We start from the raw sequence: 26219 nt of genomic DNA on the forward strand, positions 1-26219 counted from the left end.
CCTGATGGTTTACAAAGTGTTTTCACTGATCTGATTTGATCTTCACAAGAACCCCAGAGAGGTGGACAGGGCATGGGTTGTGGGGATTATGAAAGCCACACTTGTTTTCTTTTCTTTCCGTCTCTTTAAAGGCTTAAGAGTCATTGGAGAGAGGTCGGAGGGTTTGGGGACTAAACCTCAGGTCCCTCAATCATTCATTCATGCACGTATTTAAAAGACATTTATCCGAGCTCACGACAAGCCAGATGAGATGGCAGTGCGGAACAAAGATGACTAAAACGCCATCCCCGCAGGGGAAGATCAGGTCCTAGCCAGATGTAAACAAGCAGGGCGGGAGGGCTCCGCAGAATGGCGCGGGCCGGGCCGCAGCTCGGCTGCCATTCGCTAGCTCGGCTTCCCGAGCAAGCCGCGGGGAGGGGGCCTGCCACGTGACCGGGGTGGGCTCGGGGCGGGCGGGGCCCGCGGGGTCATCCCCGCACCCCCAGGCCGGCCAGCGAGCGAGCGGCCTCGCCGGGGTCCCCGCGCTCGCGACGGCGCGGGCCTCGGCTCCCTCCCTCCCGCGAGTCCTGCTGTTGTCCAGTTCCACCACGGACGCAGCGCGGGGCTCCCAGTGCGGGGCTGGTGCCACGCTCGGAACCCGCCCCGGGCGCCCAGCCGGCCCCACGCAGACCCCGGGGCGACGGGGGCCTCGCGCCCTGTGCGCCCCGCAGGCCGCGATCGGCCGCCCCCCTCGCCCTGTGCACCCCGCAGGCCCTGTGCACCCCGCAGGCCCTGTGCGCCCCGCAGGCCGCCATCAGCCGGCCCCCTCGCCCTATGCCCCCCGCAGGCCACGACCAGCCTCCCCCACCTCGCCCCGTGCACCCCACAGGCCCTGTGCATCCCACAGGCCAGGATCGGCCTCCCCCACCTCGCCCCGTGCACCCCACAGGCCCTGTGCATCCCACAGGCCAGGATCGGCCTCCCCCACCTCGCCCCGTGCACCCCACAGGCCCTGTGCATCCCACAGGCCAGGATCGGCCTCCCCCTCCTCGCCCCGTGCACCCCACAGGCCCTGTGCACCCCACAGGCCAGGATCGGCCTCCCCCTCCTCGCCCTGTGCACCCTACAGGTCCTGTGCATCCCACAGGCCAGGATCGGCCTCCCCCTCCTCGCCCTGTGCACCCTACAGGCCCTGTGCACCCCACAGGCCAGGATCGGCCTCCTCCTCCTCGCCCCGTGCACCCCGCAGACCCTTTGCACCCCGCAGGCCGCGATCGGCCGCCCCTTCACCCATGGCTGCCTGCCCATCACCCCCGTCGGGTTGCAGCAGCTGCCGTTCGACGGCGAACCTGACCGGGTGGTGCAGGGTTTGGGCCCAGGTCTTTGGGCTGCGGGCACAGTCAGGAAACACAGCATTTTTAGGGGGGTGGCATGGGGGTGTCAAGTTTCCGGGGAACTTTGCTGCGGGAGATCTACAACCCTGCAGTGCCCTCTACAGAGGGCGGCGGCTGCGAGGGTGGGCGCCCCGCCACCCCCGGGGGCCCTCGGCGCGGCCCCGGCGGGCCGCGGGCCTGGACAGCGCGCTGTCTCCCTCCCCCATGCTTCCCCTAGGTTGTTTTTCTGATATATTTTTTTCCAAGTTCTGGAGAGGAAAAAAAAAAAAAAAACCACCCAGCGCGCGGTGCCTGCAGTGGAGCGTGCGCGGCCTGCAGAGGCGCCGCCGCCTCCCGCCCCCGCCGCCGCCCGCCTCCCGCGGCCGCGCCGCCCGCCCCCGCCGAGGCCCGGCCGAGCCTCGCGCCAGCTTCCCGCCCACCTGCCACCCGACGGGCGCCCAGGCCCCGGGCAGCGTGGGGGCCACGCGCCAGCCTCGAGGCTCGGTTCGCGCGGCCTGCTCGGCCCAAAGCCTGAACTGACTCAGGAAACGGGGCACCCCGAGAACGCCCCGAGAGAGGGCGGGGCGCTCCCGCTCCGGGACGGCGGGCCGGGGCAGGGGCCAGGGGGCCGGGAGAGCCCGCGCTCGGAACGTTCCGAGCAAACCCCTGCGCGTCGCAGGGGGGCACCCGCGAGGGACGGACAGGAAGAGGGCCGGGGGAACGCAGAGCCCGGGACCACAGCGCGGAAACGGCCCGGCCGGGGATGGAGGGAGCCGGCGCCGAGGAGTGAGGAGGCCCGGCGGGCCTCGCTGACCCCCGGGAGGACCAGGCCACTCAGGAAAGACAGGGGTCAGGAGGTCGGGCTGAGCTCGGCAGGCCCGGCCCGGTGCCCCGGTGCCCCTGTGCAAAGCGCCCCTGGAGCAGGAAACGTGGCCGAGGGCAGAGCCGGCCAGGCCCCCACGCCAGGCACCACGTTAGAGCTAGGGGCCGAGACCTTTCGGGGTCTCGGGGCTTAAGAGGGGCAGGGGGCTGCGGGCGCGCCCACCTCCTCCGCGGCGATTGGCGCCCGCCGCGCTTGTAGATCCGAGGCTGGATTGGGGAGGGGTCTCCAGGACGGCGGATCGGCACGCCCGGATTGGGGGGCTTAAGTGCTTAGAGATCGAAATCCGGCCCTGGGTAGGGGGACTCAGACAATTGGAAAGCCTAGGCGGTTATTTGGGGAGGGGTCTTTGCGCTCTGGAGGAGCGCAGCGCCGCGCCCGTGGGGTGTCGAGGCCCGGGGCCTCGTCGTGAACGGGGGGGGGCGGGGGCAGCTAGGCCAGGCCGAGAAAGAAAGCGAATCCAGCGGGGATCCGAGAGGGGGGGCCCCGAGGGGGGGTCACAAAGGTCGAGACATGGCCACCAGGCGTTTAACCGACGCTTTCTTGTTGTTGCGGAATAATTCCATCCAAAACCGGCAGCTGTTAGCCGAGCAAGTGAGTAGTCACACCACCTCCAGCCCTCTGCATTCACGTAGCCTCGCCGCGGTGAGTCTCCTGACCTCGTCGACCACGCACGGCGCGCGCTGCGGCTCTGCCTGTCTGTCTGTCTGTCTGTCTCTCTGTTGAAAAAGCAAAAGAAAAGAAAAGTGATAAGACAGAGACGTGCGAGACCCCTTCCCGGGGGTCCCGGGGCCACCGATAAGCCTGGATGGGGAACACAGTGACCCGTCAGTCCCCCCACTACCCCCGCCCTGCCCGGCCCTCCCGGCGTCGTCCCCGCTCGACGGCCCGCTGCCCTCCACCCCGGGCCTTTCCAGAAGCTTCTTTCGGTCTCGTTGTGTCCGCGCTGCCCCTCCCCTCCCAGCAGCGGGCCTCACTCGGGTCCGGTGGCCCGGCGGCAGGATCTCGGCCGCGGATCCTCCCCCGCGAGCCCCCCCCCCCCCCCCCCCCGCCGGAGGAAGCCGTGTGTTGTGTGTGTGTGCGGACGTCTGCACGCCGCCCTCGGTGTGGCCATGCTCCTTAGCTTTCCTGGGGGAAGGCGCTAGGCCCTCGCTTTCCATTCCATCCCGCACACAGGAAAGGAAGCTTTCCCTCCACTCCAACTTTGTGTTTAAAAAACAAAAACAAAGCACATGCTGCACATGTGAGAACAGCACACGGGTTTCTTTTGTATTCTGTTGACACTTCTCCGAGTGTTTGTGTGTTGTTTGTGTGTTTGTTGTTGTTGTTGAATTTCTTCCCCCCCCCCCCCTTTAAAGCAAGGCCCCAGAAAGGTTGCTGGGTTTGGTGTGTTTTGGATGGGAGCAAACTTTTACTTCTGGACCGTTGTGTGAGATCCGGGAGCCCAGGCCGTCAGCTCTGTGGTGTCTGATTGACAAGTGAAGTTAGGAAACTGGTAGCAGGGGCTTCCTGCTGTGCGCGGACTGGCTTCCCAGCCCAGCCTGGGAGCCTGGGGAGCTGGTGGTGACCTACCGAGGCCCGGGGCCCGGGGCTCGGGGCTTTTGCCTGGGAGGGACTGGTTGTGAATCCCCACCGTGATTTAACCTCTTAAGGACCACCATAGCCATTTGGTGTTCTTTTTCTCTCTCTTTCTTCATCGCGTTTCTCAACGCTAATGAAAAAGCATGCCATGTGTTTTGATCCTAGATATGCTTGCTGATCCGTGTTTCCTTTTCTGAAGCCATTGTGAAAAATATCTTTGGCCATATTTCTTACAGGAAAGCAATTTAAAGCCGTGAGAGCAGTTTTAGGAATTAAAAAAAAAAATGTAAGCTCACCTGAAAGCAAAGAGAATGAGGATGAATGAAGCGTGCTAAGGTTTTTATTTGCACAAGAATTTGAAGAATTTTTTCATTTATAGACAAGTGGTATTTAAATACAGCAATAAATGGGAAGGTGTCTGGTAACATGGAACCGGAACCGGGCAGAATCTAGCGCTAATTTTGAAAAGCATGTGCTGAAATAAGCCAAGAAATAGAGAGTAGAAACCGAATGAATACAATCCTCGGTGAATCTTTAGTTATGTTAAATAAGAGCAGCCTGCTCCTTAAATGACTCTATTTTATGCGACCTTTGGGGGAAAAAAAACAGAACTGAAACCCGCGCCAATGCATCTGGGGTCTCAGTTTTAATTAACTGAAGAAGATATTGTTTGGTTTTAAATTTTTAATTATGTAGGGTTCAATACCCTCTGAACCTTTGGCTAACCTGAGCGGGAGGGGGGGAATTATTTCAAGCAGTTTTAAAAACTGGTGGAGACGGGAAGCTTTCAAAAGTGCATCTTGAACGCAAGCTGATTTTTAAGATGGTTTTCTAAATCAGACAGTTTTTAAAAAACATAAGCCATAGGAGATGGGAGATAATTAAGTGGATCACCGTAGTATGCAGTTGGATAAAATAGGAAATGTATCAGGAGATGCACAGATCTATTTAACTAATATGTATTTAGGTAATTCACACAGCTTCTTGATAGTAAATTTCTAAATCTGACTAAAGCACATATGTAAGGCAGAACATTAAAAATATTTTTAAATGTCATCCTGTTGAAAACATTGTGTGCTTATATTAGCCTAAACATTTGAAATCATTCTCCTTACTGATTACAGTCAGATCATTTAAAATCCTGGTAGCCAGTTCCGACTGCCTAAAAAATAGATTGTATAGTCTAGCATAAATAGATGTCTAGGTTAGAATTGAAAAATAAAATGTATGTTTAGATATTTTAATTGTGATCATTAAATATATTACATGCTGTAAATTTCTGAAGTATTTAGTAGTGGAGCTTGATATTTTTGACTTATTTAGAAGTGATCACAGGAACTATTTCCGAACACAGAATCGAGGACGGCAAGATATTAACATAAGTGGAGATTACAGTTTTTTACCTCTTGAAATTAGAAAAGTATTATAAATATTTTTGGGGAAAAGACATTTTACACAATTTTTAAAAACAATATTAAATAACATATCATGTTTCTCACTGCTTATTTAGTCCAGAAAATATTTTAAGCCTTATTTCTGTCTTATCAATTTTAAAGTCATGCAGCAAATCAAAAGTATATGTCAGATTTTAATATACACTAGCCATTAGGTGATATTAAGCAGCTATTAAACTAATTATAATTAAATTTGGTAATTTTATTAAAGATGTCTACTGAATTGTTCAGTAGTGAAATGTCAAGACGGCTGTTTTGCATCTTAATACTCCTTATTAAAAAAAAAAGGAGAGAAAGCAAATAAGACAAAATGCTATAATTGTTAATTATAGTTAGTGAATATGTATGTGCCATTTTGCACATTTTCCTATTTTTGTTAATGCATACAGGGAAACTGTCATTTTACACACTTTTTAGGTTTATATATATAGGGACACTACCATTTTACACACTTTAATATAGGTCTGAAAAATTGTAAATAAAAATTTAAAAGAAAAACATTTGTTATAATAAAATAAGACAATTAAAAACAGACAATTTGTAAATAGATATATTTAGACCTGGATATTTTAAAAAACAGTAAATAGACCTAAGGATTTAACTTACAATTAACAAAATTATTCCTTGGAATTTTAAGTTCCTAATTAGAAGAAAAAAATGGAAATTGATTTTTGTATATTTGTTGGTTCATAAAAAATTAAAAAATAAATACCTAAAACAGTAGATTTTTTTTTTTAGCTGTAGCCTTGACTCTTCATATTTTATTTGAGAAGAAGCTGAAATTGTGATTGCCGTGTCAAGGTGTATGTCTCACACATCTCAAAGCAAAGCATACCTAAAGGTTTATCATTTAAAAAAGAAAATTAAGGCTGTATATTTTTTTGAACACTATTTTGAAGAAAAAAAAAATCTAATGTTCTTTGGTGGTAGATTAGTGCAGGTACCTGCATATATGTGTACAAATTAAAGCAGTAACTCTACCAGGGATTTTTAAAGCAGCAATTTAAGTATGTTCAAAGGCCAAAGAAACAAATAAAACCTAATGACCAGAGGGGACGTAAAAGTCATTTGACCCAGTGTTCCTGTTTGTGACGACAGTCAGGTTTTCCTCGCTGGCCACCAGTGACCCGGAAGGAGGTCCTGCATGGGCATTCTGTACCTTTTCCTACCAAGTCTTTTGTGTGTGTTGGTCCCAGGGGTCAGTGTCTCCCCTCGGTGGACCTGGGCCCTGCTCCCACCCTGAGGTGTGTGCAGAGCTCGCTCTTGCTGTGGCATGATGACCAATTTTTTTCTAGGCTCAGCAATCCCGGCTCGGACGCAAGGTTAAGTTTCTTCTCTATGAATAATGTCTAGTTTTTCTGAATCCCTTTTAAACCTCAACAGCCAGCACTAGACCAAGCTCTACATATTTGTGATTTTTGTTTTATTAATGCTAGTAAAATTAAGTGTTAAAAACAGATTGCTTAGGCAGAAGGCACTGCTAATTCAGTGGCACCTTTTTTTTTGCCCTGGGTTTTCGGAGCCACCACGTTTATGCCTCAGGGCAGTGTGATTGAGGAAAGAACATCGGTCTGTAGGTAAGGGAATTCAGGGTAAATTCTACTCTGTGTAGGACTTAATCTTTTTAGACATTTTATGTCTCATTTGTAAATTGAGGATTTTGACTTAGGTGAGGTCTGGTGTTTTCTTAAGTTGTGTTTTGATATGCTGCTTCAGTGACCAGAGCACACAGCCTCAGCTCTCATTGGAAAAGAAGAAACCCAAGCCAACCACAGTACAGTGCCTGCTAGCCAGGCATTGCTGGCAGGAATACTCACCAGTAGCCCCAGTACTGGGCAAGAGCAACTGGTCTGGCCAGGTGCCGGCTTTATGGCAGCACCTCATTCAAGCAGTTTGGCTTCAAGAAGCTGAAGTGGATTTAGAAAGTCAAAATAATCATTTTTTTAAATACAAAATCTTAATGAATGACAAGTGGAAGTTGAGTTGCTATTCGGATCCGGTGTGGTTCTGATAGATTTGTGTTTCCTTTCATCCTTGGACTGAGTCGAAGACAGGGGCTGGAGCACTTTGTTAGTGTTTACTGGCTAATCTATACTCTGCTTTCAAATAATGCATAATCTATATGTGGAAGCTAGAGGTACTTGGTCTTAGATTAGTTTGAAACTAGCATGTTATTTTTAATACAACCTGTGCATTAGGGATAAAAACAATTAAGGATGAACTGGTTCTAGAGACCGGGAAGACCTTCTCCAGTCCTGACTGCAGTATAATTACACTTCCTCCGTGCCTGGCATGGGCTGAGCCCATGCAACTGGACATATTCCTCACAGTGCCAATTAAGTAAAATTAATTGTTCAAAACAGACCAGGATTTGATTTTAGTCTTTGAGCAAATGGGTGTTCAAAGCAGATAAAGAAAATGAGGAGTGGAAGAACTGAGCTGGGCGCAGGTCCCATCACCTCACGAGCTAGGGGCCGAGGAGAGCCGTGGGGTGGCCAAAACCTGGGCTCACTCTTGGGCCACCCTGGGCTGCTGGTTGTTTTCTAGGAGTTGGGCTGCAGGTTTTGGAAAGTGGAAGAATTTACTGTTTAAATACTTTTTGGAGTGGGAAAGATCCTTTCTCAACCTTGCTTTACAAACCTCCCTTAGTCAGTTTTAACGTGCATATCAAAAGTTCTCAGTTCTAGTCCAGGCTGAGTCTGTTGGAAAAATCAGGTTTTCAGAATCCAAGTATGAAATCATTGTATGTTTCCCTTTAGATTTATTTGCTTTTCAACTTGTAAAGATTCCATCCAAGCAGGGAGGCTTGCTTGAGAATAAGGGTACTTTGTTGGGTAAAAGTGAAGCAAACTTTTATTTTGGCAGTAATGGAAATGAGGTAAATATCACGATAGCACAGACCTGTATTTTCAACTCATTTTGCTCAACTTTTCCAGACTTCCTGAGTAAACACAGATGGGTTTCCACTCATTTTTCAGTTTTATGTAGAAAGTTCTTTAGACTGCAAATTCCACATGCTGCTTGGAAGTTTGCACTATTTGCTTGATTGTATGCCATTGGCAGGTCAAACCCTAGTTTTAGACATAGTAAAGAGTTAGAAGGTGACGATGTGTAGCAACAGGTTTTAATGTTTGCGTTCAGATCTTGACTAAATTTTCCTGGTAATTTCATGGCAGAGGGAGTTTTTGAAAGCTTTTCTTTGAAGGGGTGTGGGAGTTGTCTTTGGAGAGATGGTCTTCTAAATTTAATTCCTGGTGCAGTGGTGTGGAGGCTGCCTATTACAACTAATTCCCTGAATTGTTAATGAAATTAGAGCCGCTGCGGGTAGGGTGGAAGGAGGCCTGATCACGGGGCTGTCTGTCCCCAGCCAGCCATCGGCAAGCTCTGTGACTTTAAGTAATGCAACTGCACTTTTTGAATCTTTTCTTAGAAAAAGAGTTTGTTTCTATTCCTACATCTCATGATTGCAATTTTGTCTCTTATCATCTCATAATTATAGAAATCAAAAGGTTGGGCTGTGTGTGCCAGGCTAATAACCCAACAACATAGGCTTTTTGCCCAGTCAAGATTTTGACAGTGGATTGTGATGAGTGTTCAAAGATTACATGCCAGGGAGCTGGTGGGGAAGGGCACAGATTTGCTGCCTCACTTGAGGGTTTTGCCTTGCCTCTGGTTTCAATGATAGGAGCATTTCTAGAAGAAAGAAAGAAAAAGAAAGAAAGAGAAGAAAGAAGGAAAGAAAGAAAGAAAGCACTTTCCCTTTTTAAAGTAAAAAAGGAAATGAAACAGGACTTCCGTTGATACTGTCTTATCTATTGCTGTTTCTCGAAGCCCTGTTGCAGCAGCAATGTACACAAACTAATGTCTCCTTTGGGCTTTCAGCACCTCGGAGGAATGAGGAGGGCTTTCTACTTTTTTCTGTAATACCGTCTGAATGAAATTTTGTGTGAAGGGAGTATTTCATTTCACTTATTGCTATCCCCGTGTAATAATATTTTACTCTGATGGACCAGCTTGATTTCCACCATTAATTTTCAGATAAGAATGTTATGTTTTCTGTTTTCTGAATTTACTGCCAGACGTTAAAAAAATCAACACAGTTGACTATTGAAATTCACCACTAATTATTTCCATGATCAATACTATGAGAGGGAAAGAGAGAGAAAAAGGCCTAGTTGGGTAGGTTATCTGTCGTCAGTATCTGTCTGGTTGGAAGATGGAATTCCATGTTGATCTACAGAAGAGCCTTTAGTTTAAAATGGGAACTTAACTCTGGCGCCCAGCACTCCCTCACCTCCCCTGTGAAGGTTTCTTTTCTCGCTGTTTGTCTTGTCTTGCCTTGACTGTTTTAGTAGCACCCCGTAAAAATCATGCTTTCTACAATAATAACAACACATGCTAAGTAAAAGATAAGTGTTCTTTTCTTTTCCCACTTGTGTATCTCTCAGAGCAACAGCTTTCTCAGCCCTCCATTACCAGGGTTAAAGCCAAGTCTGTGGAGTTTAATTTGTATACATGTTCACTCTAATATCTGAATGTAGCCCTAGACAATTTGGTGGTTGTTTCTTAATTTCATTGTTTGCATAGCTAATTTATGTGCTAAAGTATGCCTGAATTCTAAGCATTGCATTTTCACGTTTTTCTTCCTAAGGAAATTTAGAACATGATATTTTAACTTTTCTCTCCTAATCTTATAAGGAAATGTAGAATGTGATATTTTATGTTTGTGAAGCAGATTAATGTTAACAGTATATTTTAATGAAGCCAAAGCAAGTACATTTTTGTTTCCATTTTTACAACTGTTTATTGTTGTTTCCAGCCTCACTTACTAGAACAATTTCAGTAAATGAAAATAAAAACATAAACTGTTGGAAACTGATGGAACCCTTTTTTTTTTTTTTAGAAAGGAAGATCAGAGGGGATTTTGTAAATGCCTTGGCTAGTGGGTATTTGCTTTTATAGTCAACGTAGAGTTGTTTACCACCTGTTTTCTCACCTGATGGTGCCTTGTCTGTCTGCCCCATGCTTTTCTCCCTGCTCTCCCTACCTGGATGGGCTGGACGGCAACTCCCACGTCTGCAGGAGCTGGATGAGGTACAGTGTTTTGGATATCTTTGTATGTTAGGGAACATTAGCTTGCACAACACCTCTTTTTGATGACACCTTTGGTCATATGCAAAATGCTAATAGAACTGCACATTTAGCGTCTGTTTTGATTATGGTATAATGTGTTTACTGATTTAAAATTTAAGATTTATTTAGTATATTTTCACATCATTTTGGTTGATGATTTAGAAAAAGAATCAGCAGCATTATTTACTGCTTCAGGGAGGGCCTCGTCTTTGAAAGCAGGAAATGGTTTACATTTTCCTGCCTGCAGGATCTGTCCACAGCACCTGAACGTCTTGAGTGAGGATCGGATGCTGGCTCAGGTGGAGTAGAGGGGACTTCTGAGTGCCAGAAGCCAAGTAGGGGAACTGGACACAGGGTTCCCAGGCCTCCCTCGTCCCTCGTGTCTGGGGTAAAGCAGGCGTGCTCTGCGTGTGTTTCTGGATGTCGGGGCTTGGCCCAGCCCTTGCCTAGCAGCATGCTCCAGCCTTTCCTCCCCTACTGGATCTGACGGGGCAGGTGGAAGGAGTATACCTTCCCAGTACTGTATTTTAGTAACTCTACTAAATGAGTTGAGGGATAGTGAGATTAAACTGTTGTCCTGTTTGTCTCAGTGAGGACACATTTTCTTGAGGGTTTACCTTTAAAGAGTAACAGAGGGAAGTGTAGCGTGTCTTAGTGTAGAACCTTGTGTGGTGTGGGGCAGGCAGGAGCACTGCGTTCCACACCAGCCAGATCCCAGCAAGTACATAAGGAGTTAACTCCACCTTGAAAAGGCCTTACCTAGTTGGTAATACCAGCAGAGCACACGCAACTTCAATCTCACTGCGACCCAGTTAAATAAGTAATGAAGCTCTTTAGTCCTCTGGCAGGGTGAGGCCTACCTGTAAGAGCTTTGTTGAGTGGCCTGGGGACAGCCAGGTCCAAGATGAGGCTCATTACTAGGTCAAGATTAAAAACAAAAACAAAACCCAGATGTCTGTTCTTCTGTGTGCTTAGAACAATTCTGATTAGATGCCCAAGAACCCTTTGACAGTGGTGTCTACCTTCCTGGGGTGGGGGCTCGGAACATTTTCCATGGCAAATCCTTTTCTTCAGGTGAACTTACCCTTGACCGTCAGTCACTGGGAACAGTCTTACAGACAGCCTTGGATGGCAGCTCATTGAGCAGGTGCCCGGCCAGCCCTAGTAGCCGTTTCCTGCTCCCCTTGAGGAACCGCCTTGCCAGCCTCCTGCATGGGCACTGGGCCTGGACACAGGGGAGCAAAGAGTCACTGGAAGGCAAGGGGTGGGAAGTGACTGGCTGCCCAAACCTCAGCAATGTGTAGGCTCAGGAAAGAGCAGGGTCCTTCCAAGTTGGTGTAAGCATGAAGTGGATGGTACACCACGCTGAGCGGTCTGCAAGTCTGAACCTGTGACCCCTAAAGGCCGCGCTTATGGGGGAAGGAGAGACCACTCTACCACCTCAAAGGAAACAGACCACCACAGAGTAGTCAGAGGCTGGGCGTGGTTCAGATGGCTTTTCACTCGTTGATAAATAACAAGTGTCTCACACATGTGACCCCACATAAGGAAGAGTGTGGTGACCTGGTCACACCGGCTGTGTTCTCTCCAGGCCGTAGCTGTGTGAGGCTCATACAGACCAGAGCTGGCACTGCTGTTCTCCTTCTGATTCATTGTGGTTGAACCTGGTTTGGGTTTTAGCTGGGGACGAGTGTGTCTGCCGAGGCTCCTTGGTGCCACAGCACGCTAAGCCAGCTTGCCCGTGAAAGCAGGACTTTCTACCAGGTCTGTGCACTGGGAACAGCAAGATTTATACGAGAGTAAGAGTGTTTGTGTACATGTTCCTTAGATAAAGAATTTGCCCATACTGTCTGGCACTCTTTAAAAGGACAAATATCCTCATCAAACATGGATCAAGGGCAAAAGATAACCAGCACGAGAGCCTGTCGGGGAGCTGCTCTGAGCCGTGCCAGACGTTTCTGTGTTCCCATAGGAACATGACTGGTGAGGGCGATGACCCAGCGTTCCTGGAAGATGACCACAAACCAAGGAGATAAGAATTCTTAAACCCTCTGTTCTCAAAAGTTTAGCTTTTTTGACATTTTTTTATTTTAGAAACGTGGATAGACTTTTTACTTCAGGAGTGCAGGCTCAGTCAGGAAGTGCTTTAACAACTACCATCATATTTTTGGAAGAGAGAGAACTGAAATTAGACAAGAGGAAATTAAGAGGGAAGAACTCTGGCAGGTGTGGAGTGGAAGCTGCGTGAAAAGACGTGTGGCTGAGTGCTCAGCAAGCAGCCATCCTTGATCTGCCCAGGCAGCGATGTTTGGAAGGTGAAAAGATGGCTATTTTGCATGTGTGGTATTTTCATGTCCGTATTCGTTCCCATTTCAAGCGGGTGACGCTTGTGCCTCGTTCCCAACCTCGCAAGCATGCTTTTCCTGTGGGGGAGGACCCCGTGTGCACCCACAAGACCGGCTCTTCATGCGCTGCATCTTGTGGTGGTCAGCTGCTGTGTGATTGTTCCAGACCAAGTGTCGGCTGCCTTTCTCTGTCCAAGCTGGTGCTGGACCTGGAAAACCAGTGGCCAGCAGACAGCCTGGCACGGGGTCTTCTGGTCAGAGCTCTCCTTTTCAGGCTTCCTTAGGACCCTTAAGAGTATATAGAGTCTGATTTTGATTTACAGCGGAGTTTTCGGGAACATATTGTATAAAATAAAGAATAAAATAGGAGAACGGAGCCCATTTCAGCTAGCATTTGTCTTCCTTGCTTTAGACGTAATGGCACAGGTAAACTTAGATTATCCTGTGCCTTTTTAGTGAATATGGGTTTGTCGCGCGCGCAGAAACCATGTGCAGTGATGACTACGGAAGAGAGCGGTGCAGTTGAAAGTGGCCAAAGAGCTGCCAGGCTGCTGCCGTGGAGCTGAAGGGTGCCACTGATCTTAAGAGTTGGCTTTGCACAAAGGGCTAGAGTTTTAGGATCTGGTTGTCTAGTTGGCAGGGTCTGGGGCTTGTGAGGAGTTGACAGGGACAGAGAGTCCGGCAGGTGTATCCAGTACAGAGTTGCAGATTCTTGGTGATCCAGCCCCTCGGGTGTGAGGCAGCATACCCCTGCTCACCGCTCCAGGGGCAGCTCGAGTGGCTAGTGTGTGCTGACGGTATGTACTGAGGCTCATCTGGAGTCTTCTCCAGTCCCTGTGCAGTTGATGGGAGGACGAATCTGATAAGCTGTCCTGATTCATTTTCTTAGCAAATTGCAGATGTAGTGTATGTGTCTGCCAGAGTTATGGGCAACTTACAGGGTGGAAAGGGCTCATGGAATCAGCTGACCCAGGCTTTATTTTGTCTCATCATAGCCTGATGGCCTTGGACAAATTAACATTTCTGTCTCAGTTTCCAAGTTTATAGTGTGCGTAATAATTTCTAGCTTGCCTGATGTTTGTAAGGATTGAGATAACGAAATGAATGTGCAATCCCTATTAGTGAACTCTTGAAAACAAGCAGCAGTATGATAGAGAGCCACCACTTCAAGAGCTCTTCTGGTAAGGGAGATGGATCACGAGTGCAAGGACAGGAATGGTACCAGCTTGCAGAGCAGCACGGGTGCAGGCGGAGTGAATCAGTCCGCAGACTCCCTCATGCCATTCTGGGTACTGGTCCCTTCTGTGGTTGTTGCGTGATTCTCAAGGTGCAGGAGACAGAGCCAGCTTTTAGGAATTTGAGTATGAGTCCTGTATCCAAGATAATACGGTCTGTCATTCTCATCTAGGTTATTATTCCTCGTGTGGTAGTTCCCTGCCTCATTGACACATTGTTCTTTATCATTTGGGAAGCAAATAAATATTTATCAAGAGCGTGGAAAAGCAGATTTAGTTAAATTTCACATAAGGGGAAAGAAAAGGAATGCATATTCCTCATCCAGTTCTATAAGGTTTAGAAAATTCACCGTTATCTATAATTAGATAATTTACAAAGTATTATCTATAAAGGTCTTTTACAGACTATTTCCCATTATCATTTGGATCTTTTTGAAACTGTTACACAGGAATTCTGAGATCTGTAGGGTACCTCAAGATCCTTTCAGATTTGTTTGCTGCCTTCAGGGGGAAAAAAAAAAATCCCAAACCTGAAATTTCCTTCCCAGTCTTAAAAGCTTACTCTGAGGCACCATCTTACAGATTGAAAAAGCAAGACTGAACACCATTTCTAAACCAGGAGAATGGTTTGTCAGTGTACATTGAGCAGCAGGGAAGGAGTCACAGTATGAAGTAGACCAGGTTCTATCTGGATAATTCTGGTCATCACCCTCTGGACTGTTCTTCCATACTGCTTGGATCTTGTGTGAAGATACTGCGTCAGAACAATTCCTAAAATAAGCCTAACAGATGGGATAACATGGATAGAGCTTTATGTTGGATCCACTCACAGCCTAATTTGTGTGTATCTTACCACACTAATGGCTGAGGTCCTTTCTCTTCTATCATAGTCTAGTACTGAGAGTTTTTCTTTTAAGGATCTTTCATTGACTTTCTCGTTACATTTCTGTAGCCAGATAAAGTCAAATTTAAGTTCACAAGTATAGCCAAAGAAATTAAGAGCTGGCAATTGAAAAGATAGGAAAAGAATTGCAAATCATAGCAGTGTCAGTGTGTTTACAATACAGGCTAGTGCCTTTATTCCTGTACTTCTCTGCTATTAGGAAGCAAGAGTACCCTTAGCTAAACTGTGTCCATTTCTTTCCCCATAGCTTGCTGATGACCGAATGGCCCTGGTATCAGGCATCAGCTTAGACCCAGAAGCAGCAATTGGTGTGACAAAACGCTCCCCGCCCAAGTGGGTGGATGGAGTTGATGAGGTAGGTCAAATGCTAATGTCATAACAACATACTTTAAGATGTCTGCCATTGAAACTAGCTTGGCTGTGCTTAAGGGTGTCTTCAGCTACACAGGAGCTTTGGTTTATTCATTTTACATAACACAGGAGCAGCTTTAGATGGCATGGGGCAGGGGGCAGGGTAGAATGACTGGATTAAATTTTATCATTGGTAGCCGCTACCTGAATCATAGAAATTTAAATCCTCCACAATCTAGAAGAGTTTGTCTGGTAATTGGAATTATAGTGGTTCCTCTGTGGGTGAGCCGGCAGGTTTGTGGAAGACCCACCTATATATTCTGAGTGTAGCTAATTGTCTCTTGGAGGCAGACTGCTACATGCCAGGTGTGATGGTGACTTCATTTGTCTAGATACAATATGATGTTGTGCGAATTAAGCAGAAGATGAAAGAACTAGCCAGTCTCCACGACAAGCATTTGAACAGACCCACCCTGGACGACAGCAGCGCTGAGGAGCATGCCATTGAGATAGCCACCCAGGAGATCACCCAGGTGAGGACCCGGCCTGGTCCCAGGGAGAGCCACCAGCCACGCCTCCCAGGCCAAGCTGGTCCGGGAACCTCTCCTGACAGTTCTCAGGGCCTGCGGGCTTGGGCATGGACACTTGATGTCTTTTTTGGAGGTGTGAGCATTACTGAAAGATAATACTATTAGATTAAATTAAATTCCAAATAATGAATTTATTTAGCTTTTTTTTTTTTTTTTTTTGGTTGTGGGACTTGAACTCTGGGGTCTGCGTGTCGTCCCTGAGCTCTTCTGCTCAAGGCTACCACCCTACCTCTAGAGCCACAGTGCCACTTCCCATTTTCTGGTGCATAGTTGGAGATAAGAGTCTCACGATTTTTAGTGCCCGGGCTGGCTTTGTACCGCAATCCTCAGATCTCAGACTCCTGAGTACCTAGGATTACAGGCTGGAGGCACCTTGCGCGGCTTATTCCGCTAATTTTAAATGTAACTTCATTTTTTTTATTCCAAAATACAATACTGAGTTCCAAGTTAAAGCAGCTTAGTGTCCCAGAAAGTTTTCTTATAAAATGTTCCTTTGACTGATTTCTAAGTAACAATTCCTGGTGAGGCTTGATTAAGTCTCCTGGGTACTCGTGGCCGGGAGCAGAGGGGCCGGCCTGGAGGACGGTGCCTGGCGCTCCTGGCTCGCCTCGTGCCCTGGCCGCCTGCCTTGCCCTGCCCTGAGCCCGGCCTTGTCGCAGCTCTTCCACAGGTGCCAGCGCGCGGTGCAGGCACTGCCGGCCCGGGCCCGCCGGGCACGCACGGAGCAGGAGGAGCGGCTGCTGCGCAACGTGGTGGCCTCGCTGGCGCAGGCCCTGCAGGAGCTCTCCACCGGCTTCCGCCACGCACAGTCGGGTTACCTGAAACGTGAGTGAGAGACGCCCTGCCCTGCCCTGCCCCGCCCGGCCGCAGGCCCTGAGCCCCCCACCACACACACACACACACACACCCCAAGAGGCTAACTGCACCCTGGGCCAGGCCCCGGGAACCGCCTGTGGGACAGGTGTGGATTGACTTCCAGATGTGGGGCGTGGGTAGTCACCAGCCACTCAGGAACGCCCAGGGCGCCAGGCGAGCCTCCTGCCTGCAGCTCTGCCGATGGAAGTCCTCCCTCCTCCTCTCTCAAAGGGCTCGCTGGTAAAGTCCTCCCCACTCCCCCAAACCCAACCTGCCGCACTGGTATTTTAGTTTATGATTTCTAAGATTTCATTAGGGTCGTGTGGAATTCTTATTAGAGATGCCATAGAGAGAAACACAGCTTTATTTTTTTCCCCCCTTTTTGGAAATGTTTTGTAAGAGTAAATCCTTCTGTCTTAGAGATTCTCAAATGGTTGCATCATTTTGTCTCAGCATCCAGTGAGTTGTACACAATTAGTTGTGCCTTGGTCTTGAATAATTCAGACACTTGCATACTGCTGCCTGTTTAACCACGTTCCTTTCTCCTCCCCCTGGAGGTGCGGTCTCTAAAACTTCTCAGGAGACCTCCACTTTGATTGCTGAGTTTTGCTCTAGATCTTCCCTTTTTAATGGTGGAACAGACAGTAACCAGGATGGTTTCCATACTCCAGTAAAGTGGATTCCTATCTATGATAGGCATGAAGACTCGGGAGGAAAGAGCCCAGCATTTTTTTGATACATCAGTACCACTAATGGATGATGGAGGCGATAATACTCTGTACGACCGGGTATGTGAAGGGCTGCAAAGCGACTGCTGTTGGTGTGTTCGCACTCCGTTCTGCTTCCCTCTCTCCCTAGACTTGGAATCCTGTGGAGCGCGCTGCTGACTGTCCAGCCAGTAGTCTTTGCAGCAGGCAGAGGACAGCCATACTGTTTCTTCTTTTCCAAAGCTACAGAGAGGCCTTATACTCTGCTTTCCAGAACCTTCAGGAAAGCAGGGCCTACTCCGCTTTCCTGGGGGAACCCCAGGAGCGCAGGGCCGCCTAGAACCCTTGCATGGCTGCAGACTAGGGCTTGCTCGGCACCCCTGCTTGGGCCCCAGTGCATCAGACCACTGCTTTGGGGGTGTTTGGAGCTTTCTTGTTAGGAGAAATAAGTGCTTATTACCATCTGCTGTTCAGAATTCTCATTCTCCAACTGGCCCCAGTGGCCATGGCGTCCTGACGGGGTCTGTACTGTTGTCTTGCTAGGGTGCCGCAGATGACCAGCTGGTGCTGGTGGAGCAGAACACGCTGATGGTGGAGGAGCGGGAGCGGGAGATCCGCCAGATTGTGCAGTCCATTTCTGACCTGAATGAGATCTTCAGGGACTTAGGAGCCATGATTGTAGAGCAGGTATGCAGGTGGCCTCCTTCCCAAGGCTCCCGGATCTTATAGTCTTCACGAGCGTGTGTTTGTGTCTCTGCAGATGTGTACATGAGTGCGTGTGTTTTCAAACCATCCACGGAGGCTATTGACATTTCCCATAAGATACGACTATGCCAGTTCTCGGGATTGATCCAAGAGGATAGGAATCTGAGCATCTCTTCCCTGCCCCAGAGGTGGCCTGGCCGATTTCCACAAGCCCAGCACCAAGCTGGCCATGCTGAAGCTATCCCTTCTCAGCAGCTTATTGTGTAATGGCAATTGAAACTACTAGCTTCCACGTAGAATTAACTGGATGTCCACTGTTAGAATCTGATTAGAGCATGTAATTGTCTTGCCCGAAGGGTTTGGGACCTGGTCCCCTTGAAACCAACTGCAGGATGGAGAGTTGGCTGTGAGCTCCCATGAACTCTGTGTTTCCTGGGCTGCCATATTTCACTGAGAGCCTGTCCTCCTGGCAGCCCAGTGTCTCCATCTTCCTACCGGAACTAGGAGATTAAACAAGGTTGAGTTTTCAGGTCCGATGGATTCGATTTCTCCATGCTCTCCTCCCCCCTACGGAGAACCACGTTCCCATTTGTAGGCGTAATCGTCATTTTGTGGACCTGATCATAGCTAACCTCATCCACGCGTCTGAGCAGTAGGGACACCAATGATGGCCTTTGGCTCCCTCCAACCCGTCTCCACCGAGCCCAGTAGATGTGCAAGGAGCAGATCCCGTAGAGGCTGAAGCCAAAAGTGAAGGCTCTGTGTGCCAGCCCTTCCTTCTGACCTCCCTGTAGCACTGCAGGGCACAGTGCTTGTGTGCACACAGCAGCCCACGTTAGCCAGCGGGGGGTGAGGCTGGCGCCAAGCTCCGAGCACCGGTGCTGAGCGTCTGTAACTCTGTTTGTCACACAGGGCACAGTCCTTGATAGAATCGACTATAACGTTGAACAGTCCTGTGTTAAAACCGAAGATGGCTTGAAACAGCTTCACAAGGTAATGGTGTCTGTGCGGCTGAGAATCTTAGAAACCGTGACCAAATCTCAGGGATTGCAGCAAGGATTCTCCTCAGACCCGTCTTAGCATTTGAGTCCATGCTCAGCTCTTGGTGCAGCAGTGAAGCACGGCCACTGCTGCTGGCAGTCGGGGCATGGGCAGCGCTGCAGCACGCTGTAGGTCACCTCCGTGTGTGCCTCTCCCTTTGTGTGGTCTTTGCCATTTTCCTTCTTTCTTACTCTTCCTATTCGGGGTTAATTGGAAGCAACATGGAGAGATCTGCCATAATTGCTGACCCAGGCCTCCCTGAGGAGGAAAAGTCTAGATTTCTCTCTAATTGCAGGTCTGCCTCACCTCCAGAGCAAGTCTGTGAGCAAGTAGCAGTGCTCTCTTGTGTGAATGAAGTGAGTGATATGGCTCATGTTCTCTCCTGAGCAGGGTATTGAGGTCAGTGATAGTGTTTCTCTCTCTCTCTCTCTCTCTCTCTCTCTGTCTGTCTGTCTGTCTCTTTCTCTCTCTCTCTCACTCAGGTTATTGAAGTCAGTGGTTAGTGTTCATGTTAATGAGGTGAACAGTGTTTTCTTGTTAATGAAGTTAGTAGTAGGACACTGGGTTAATAGTTCAGTGTTTTCTCATTAGTAAGGTGAGTGGTAGTTAGGATCAGGGATCACAAGTGTCCTCTCTAGGGTGAGTGGTGGTTACTACTTGTTCTTGTGTTAATTAGTGAGCAGTCCTTAGTGGTCTTGAGTGTAAAGGTGAGTGGTGGTGAGGGCGGTCCTTGTGGTCGTGGGGTTCCCATGCCAGGGTGTTTTCATACTAATTTCTGTTTTAAAAATCATCTTTGAAATCTTGTAATTGGGAGAAACATTCATACACTTACAAGTTCCTTCAAGAGAATGTAATGTTCTTCATAGATCAAACAACTGACCACTTCCTTGTTGTTATTGATTCCCATTGTATTTCTAGGGTTCTAATGAGCATTTTCCCAATTCACTAAGGCACCATGCTGTCGTGTTTCTGAATTGGCTGCGTCCTTAGCAGAGATGGCCCCGGGTAATGCAGTGTCAGGGTTAGGTCCAGCCTTGGGGGTCTGAGCAGAAGTCCAGGGTTGTCTTCCCTGTGTGGGCTCCTGCAGTGGGATGAGCCCACCCTCAGGAGAAGCCAAGTCTTGCTTGGTGTGCAGAAACCGCCTACCTGCCAAGCCCTGGGCAGTAACAGTGTGCACGAACTTTAGTGTCTCACTTTGCAGTAACCAGATTTGATAGATAGAGATAGCTGAGTTATGCGTTGGTTTGTAGGTTCATAAATAAAAGCCAGTGAAATATGTTTTGCATGAAACACAGACAAATGGGAGGCTTCTGTAGAAGTGAACAAATGTAGCAGAAACTAGAAGTTCTGCTTTAGTTTCTGCTCCGGGGAACATTTTGAGCCAGTTCCAAGCGATTGCTGCTGGCTCCTCACACGGAGGGAGCTGAAGGGAGCTGAGCTGCGCCCCTGGCGCAGGCCGCTCTGCTCCTCTGAGGGGGCTGAGAGTTCCTCATTGTGTTGTCTCCACTGCCGGCTACTCCCCTGTTAAAAAAGGGCTCCCCAGCCCCGGGAGTTTTGCCTAATGGTAGAGTGCTTGCCTAGCATGCAAGAAGACCGGGGTTCAATTCCTTGCTACTGCATATATAGGGGGAAGAAAAAAAGCCAGAAGTGGTGCTGTGGTTCAAGTGGTAGAGCTCTAGCCTTGAGAAAACCCAACGACAGTGCTCAGGGCCTGGACTCAAGCCCAGGACTGGCCAAAAATAAAATAATTAATTTAAAAAAGGCCTCCCAAGGGGTCTGTGGGCTTAGTGAGGAAGCCCAGAGCCACTAAAGAGGACAGAGGAAGAGGCTGCCTTCCCCTGGGACACCCCAGAAGCTCTGCTATCCACCCTCCAGGCTCTGTGTCCCATCACTGGTGCACACTTGTTCCCAGAAACAAGACTCTTCCTGGGAAGCCAGGTGGGGAGGTGGCTCCCCCAGGGTCTTTGGCATCCTTAGCCTTTGTCCCCACAGTAGCGGCCAGCCCAGCCCGTGATCCTGGAGCTCTGTGGGATGCTGACGGTTGGCTCTGAGGGAGGTGTGGCATTTGGTAATGTGGCCTGGCCCCGCAGAGACGCTGTCAGTAGCAGGCCCGAGCTTCCTGCTGGAGTACTGGAGGTGGTTTGGGCTCTTGGAAAGTGACTGCGTTTTCTCCTCTTTCTGTAGGCAGAGCAGTACCAAAAGAAGAACCGGAAGATGCTTGTGATTTTAATATTGTTTGTCATCATCATTGTCCTCATTGTTGTCCTGGTCGGCGTGAAATCTCGCTAGTGGCGTTGGGTTCTCGTGCAGGCAGCATGGACTCCCTGGGTGTGGTGGCTCGGCTGTCTCACCCTTAGCGCTGCTAGCTGGGGGCAGCCCCGCCAGGGCCAGGGCCAGCCGGGCCAAGGCGGGTCCACCTTCCTAAAGATGCCTCCTCAAGCGCAGGCACAGGCCTGTTTCTCCGTCCTTGTGAGGTTAAGGACGGTGATACTGCTGCAGAAGAGAGATTGATTGGATCTGTGATCACTTTTATAATATATATATGTATTTTTTTTTCCTCTTGAGTTGAAAGTTTACAGGCGCTGGTAAAGCTGCCCAGTGTTATTTGTGTATATGCTATTTTTCTTTTAGCATTCTTGTCTGAGCAGCTTGTCAAAATAATTTTTTGGGAAAAATAATTTTAAGCCATTTGGTTTTTAAGAAGTTTGGTACCAAAAATGTATGAGTAGAGGCAAAAAAAATGCCTCTTCGAATCTTTCTCATCTATTTTTTTTGTTGTTGTTAAAAACAAACCTACAAGTCCTTTAAGAAACTTATAATCAGTTCCCTGTTGATTTAGCTTTTCCATCCCTGTTAATGATCAGAGTAACAAAGTGTGAGAAATAAGAAACCATCATTGATGTTAATTAACACATTCAGCTAGTCCATTTAAAACAGCTTCATAAGTTTAAATGAATTGTAAATAGAGTGTTCCTCATTTAAAATTTTTGCACTGCATTTTCTACTGTAAACCAAAATGGGTTGTTACTAAGCAAAACCACCTAAATCTAAAAGTTGATTTGAACCAGACTCCCATTGAAAGGAGGCCTGCCAATGTCTTGGCCCTGCCTGTGGCCCTGCCCCTCAGCCCCTCCCCAGAGCCCCTCCCTGCTGGGCCCCACCCTGCCTGGCCCATCCCTGGCCTGCATCCCTTACCACGGACTGACTGCATAATGACCTGCTCAGCCCAGTCTCCATTTAATGAACTGTGAATTTACACAGAGGCCATTTTAAGTGGGTCACCCATTTAAGATCTCAAATTATTAACCAACATCACTCCATTTCAGAGTACAATATCTACTAATGCTTTCATGTATTGGCTCTTCTTTAGTCCCTTCCTAATGCCCAGAACGCAAGTGTGTCCCAAGGGCTTGAGAGCCCCTCCCAGTGGGAGCCTGGTCAAATCCCAGGGTAGGGTGTGGTCTTACCCCTCCCCTGGCTGCCACCGTGTGCCGTGTGTGCCATGGAGCTGTGGTGCTCAAGGCCCCTTCCAGAACTGGAGTGAGGCAAGCTGCTGTGCTGCCTCAAACACTGAGCTGCCCTGTCCTAAAGGACACGAGTACAGTTGAAGAGGTCTTTGTGTACATTTTGATGAGCTTATTGTTTGTATCCCACAATGTGTGTCTGCAGCATGGCCGTCATGTTTTCTTTGGACCAGTCACATAAAACGCCTCTCCAGAATTGACTGCCATGGCTTCTAGAATTGACACTGAAATCTAGAGAGGAGTCACCCAGGCAGGCCTGCCCCTGCCTTTCCCGCCGCCCCCCACCCCACCTGGGGTCTAGAGCTGTGTGGCTCTGTAGCCCTTGAGAGTGAAAGCTGACCTAGACTCCATGGTTGAATGGTGGCGGTTGGGTCAGCTGCTCCTGAGATTAGACCTGGTCAGACTGGGGGACCAGCCTTGGAAATGTTGAGTCCTACCCTTGAAGATGGATGGCCGTCTGAGAGAGGATCACTGTTTGTTTATGCTTATTCCCCAGCTCTCTTGGGTGTGATCTGACATTGTCTCAGGCCCTCTGTGGCGATGAGAGCCTTCCCATCTCCACCACTGTCATGCTGGCCAGCCAAGTGGGACTCACAGCCTGGCCTGGAGCTGGCCCAGGGCCGCACTGACTTACTGGGATCCTCCAACTACCACATTGCTCTTTGGAGCCCCGCTTGGGGAAGGGTTGGTAGTCTAGGAGGATGGAAGGGAAGATCGGAACTCCTGGCTTGCCTCCTCCGGAAGAGAAGGAGGGCCATCCTGCCCTTCAGACTCCTGGGCCGGCCTCTCCTGCACTGGGCATCAGTGCCTGGGGAAGGGGCCCTGCTGTGAGGGCCCAACCCTGGATGGGACTGGCCTGGAGAGGCTCCAGCTTCTGCCTGTTCCCCAATGCAGCTGCTGTCTGTCTGTCTGTCTGTCTGTCTGTCTGTTCATCTCGGGGGTGGGGAGTACTGGCTGGGCCAGGCTGTGTGAAGCAGTGTGTCTCTAATTTAACGGATGTACCGCTTTCTCTGCTAATTGAGAGAGCATTATTTATTTGTTTTGACACAAGTGCTTGCAGTGTTTTATCTCAGCTAATGGCTTCTTAAAGGTAATAAAACCCTTCAACCTAATTGGTCAGATAAGACTTTTTTTTCTCTTGTATGCTTAAATAAAGCAATTAGTGAAGCGCTTCTATACAAAATGACTTTTTTTTTTGTCCCTTTTTAAAAAACTAATTTACTGTTACTGGAAACTTTTTGTACAATAAAGCGATCGTACAGACAACAGAACATCCTGCGATCCTCGTGTTAATTTTAATGATGGGTTCGTTTTTTTCTTCTCATTCATTTGTACTGGGGGAGGGCCTGGCAGGTGTGGATCTTTAGGGGTTCTTTCTTTGTCCCTAAGGCCTTGGCCTCCATGTCTGAAAGTTGACCTCTAGAGTAGTGCTACCGAGGGACCCATCTTTTCACTGTGTAGCGTCCAAATAGGGAGAGTGCCTAAGAGACAGGTAATTCTCTTTCTTTAGGATGACACAGGCATGTGTTCATCCTGGGAAGCATCCCAGCCCTAGGCTCAGGCCTTTGATGGATTCAGTCCCACCCTCCAAACAGTGTCAGCTCAACCCAGGCCAAGGAAGGCCCTTCCGTACTGTGAGCACATGGCCCATCCACCTGATGGGAGAGGTGGTCATTGGTGTGGCTGTGCCTCTATAGTTACCCATCAGAGTCTGTGGGGAGGAGGGCACGGCTGTGTGTGTGAAGTCCCTAGATTCTGCCATTGGCCATGTGGCGGCTATCAGAACCAGCGAGGGGCGGGGGGATGGTCTTTCCCACCTGCCCTCTTCGTCTTTCACTGGAATTTGTGCTCAGCACAAAGTTCAAGAACATCCAGACAGGTGGCAATGACATTGGCAAACCCCTGTGTCCTGGGAGCAGTGAGTGTGGTAGTCTGTGTGCCACGGGTTCCTTCTGTGGGCTGGAGACAGTCTTGCTGCACTGTCCACACCAGGCTCGGCCTCCTGTGCACTCGGGTTGCAGGTAGCTTCTACCAGGCCTGGCCTTGTGTGGCTCTGTAGTCTTGGGGCTCTGTTGAAAGGATTCCATAAGAACTGCAGAGAGAATCCATGCAGCCCTGTTGCTCAGGGATGTGGAGCTGGCTAGAGGGGCATCCTTTCATGTCTCATGGGCATTCACCTCCACTGCACGGCACACTGGTACGGATCTGCTCGGCTAGATGAAGACCCTTCATAAACCCAAGTTTGGAACAAGCATCCTTGTCTGTCTCTTCTTGTGTGGTCACAGCAAGACAACTCCCCAGTTCTGTGCTTGAGTGGAAGCAACTGGGACAACCTGTCCCTCCATCTACCTGTTGAACATTGGGTCTCTTCCTCCAGTCAAATCATGTGAAGCCATGCGATTGACCTTTTCATAGAAGGGGACAAGCCCTAGTTGGGTGTAGGGAGCATAGACAACACTAAAACCCTAACTCGATCATTAGTCTTGGTAAGTTCCATTCTAAGATTTTGGGAGGCAGACCCGATTGATTGGTCTGATGTTGGGGACATTTGCTAGAAGTGTGAGTCTTGAGTTGTTTATCTGTGTTTGTTGACTCTTGGGAACTCCTGGTTTTCTGCAAATCTCTTGACCACCCACATGCCACCTCTAACGTTGTGCCTGATGTTTTTGTTGTTTTGAAAGTGAGGGAACACAGACCCTTCAAGTTGACAGCTATCAGGGAGAGCTGGTGAGGGTCCCTGAGTGGGCGGACCAAGTACAAGTCCTTCTGACAGTCAGCGTTGGCGCCAGCCATGAGCCTCCCGTTCCCAGCTTCACACGCCTTCAGATGGATGCCATTATACCGATCTTGGAGTTTCCTCACCATCACAGAGGGGCATTCCACAGAGCCAAATGGCAGCGACTTTGCACAATCATCTGGTCAATTGAGGCAAAAGAAAATAACCATTTGTCCAATTGTCCAAATTAACTCTGGACTGTCCTGAATGCTTGGGATAATTACACAGTTCTCTATAATCTGGCTGAAATGGACCATTTAGATGAAGCTTCATTCAACACAATGCACATTTAAATCAGGCTTGGTTAAAATAGACCACTGGGTTTAGCATTTTCTGTTTGTCAACTATAATTTTATAATTGCTTCTAGCTAATCGTCCAGATTCTGCCATTAGTAGTCAGGGTTTCTCTCAGAGTTGCTGTGGAGGCATGGAGTCTGCTGTACTTCGCTGCCCTCTCGCAGAGAAAGAGCTGCGGGAATCAAATGTGCTTTTTTAGCTTGCTGTTTCTGACCCAGGGCCTCTAATAGACTTCCATTCTCATCAGCGGCAGGGTTCAGAGATCACCCCATGCCAGCAGAGCCTCCCCCTCTTCTAGATGGGGAAACTGAGACTGGTAGCCTATACTTCTCAAGGTCACACAGTGAGTTAACGCAGGTTAGAATGAGGATCACCAGCTTTCCCATTTCTAGGCCAGCACTCGCCCTGCTTATATGCCATTTTAATTGTTCATTTCTTTCCATAAAATTAAATGACCTTCTTCAAGAAAGATTTAATGGTCAAGATGTG

The 26219-nt window shown here is 48.8% G+C and overlaps 1 protein-coding gene across 3 annotated transcripts; it reads left to right on the forward strand.

The window, feature by feature from the left end:
* The first annotated feature begins 1986 nt into the window (after positions 1-1986).
* On the forward strand, positions 1987-23840 carry Stx16 (syntaxin 16). 3 transcript variants are annotated; one of them, XM_090352568.1, is made up of 8 exons: positions 1987-2877; positions 15132-15239; positions 15628-15768; positions 16485-16650; positions 17377-17468; positions 17931-18074; positions 19005-19085; positions 21318-23840. In XM_090352568.1, the coding sequence occupies exons 1-8, from the start codon at positions 2746-2748 to the stop codon at positions 21420-21422; spliced, it is 969 nt and encodes a 322-aa protein (XP_090208694.1). In that variant the 5' UTR covers positions 1987-2745; the 3' UTR covers positions 21423-23840. The 3 variants fall into 3 exon arrangements, with proteins under 3 accessions (XP_090208694.1, XP_090208695.1, XP_090208696.1); XM_090352569.1 differs by having other exon boundaries at positions 1988-2826; XM_090352570.1 differs by lacking the exon at positions 1987-2877 and adding an exon at positions 10214-10361.
* Positions 23841-26219: the final 2379 nt, after the last annotated feature.

This window comes from Megascapheus bottae, chromosome 18 (assembly GCF_031878675.1).
Source record: "Megascapheus bottae isolate mThoBot1 chromosome 18, mThoBot2.hap1, whole genome shotgun sequence".
Lineage (NCBI taxonomy): Eukaryota > Metazoa > Chordata > Mammalia > Rodentia > Geomyidae > Megascapheus > Megascapheus bottae.

Excerpts from the sequence above, each read along its gene's own strand:
- Stx16 (XM_090352568.1), top strand. The coding sequence starts at position 2,746 with ATGGCCACCAGGCGTTTAACCGACGCTTTCTTGTTGTTGCGGAATAAT. Across the intron at positions 15,240-15,627 it reads GGGTGGATGGAGTTGATGAG|ATACAATATGATGTTGTGCG; the intron begins GTAGGTCAAATG and ends TCATTTGTCTAG. Across the intron at positions 17,469-17,930 it reads ATAATACTCTGTACGACCGG|GGTGCCGCAGATGACCAGCT; the intron begins GTATGTGAAGGG and ends TTGTCTTGCTAG.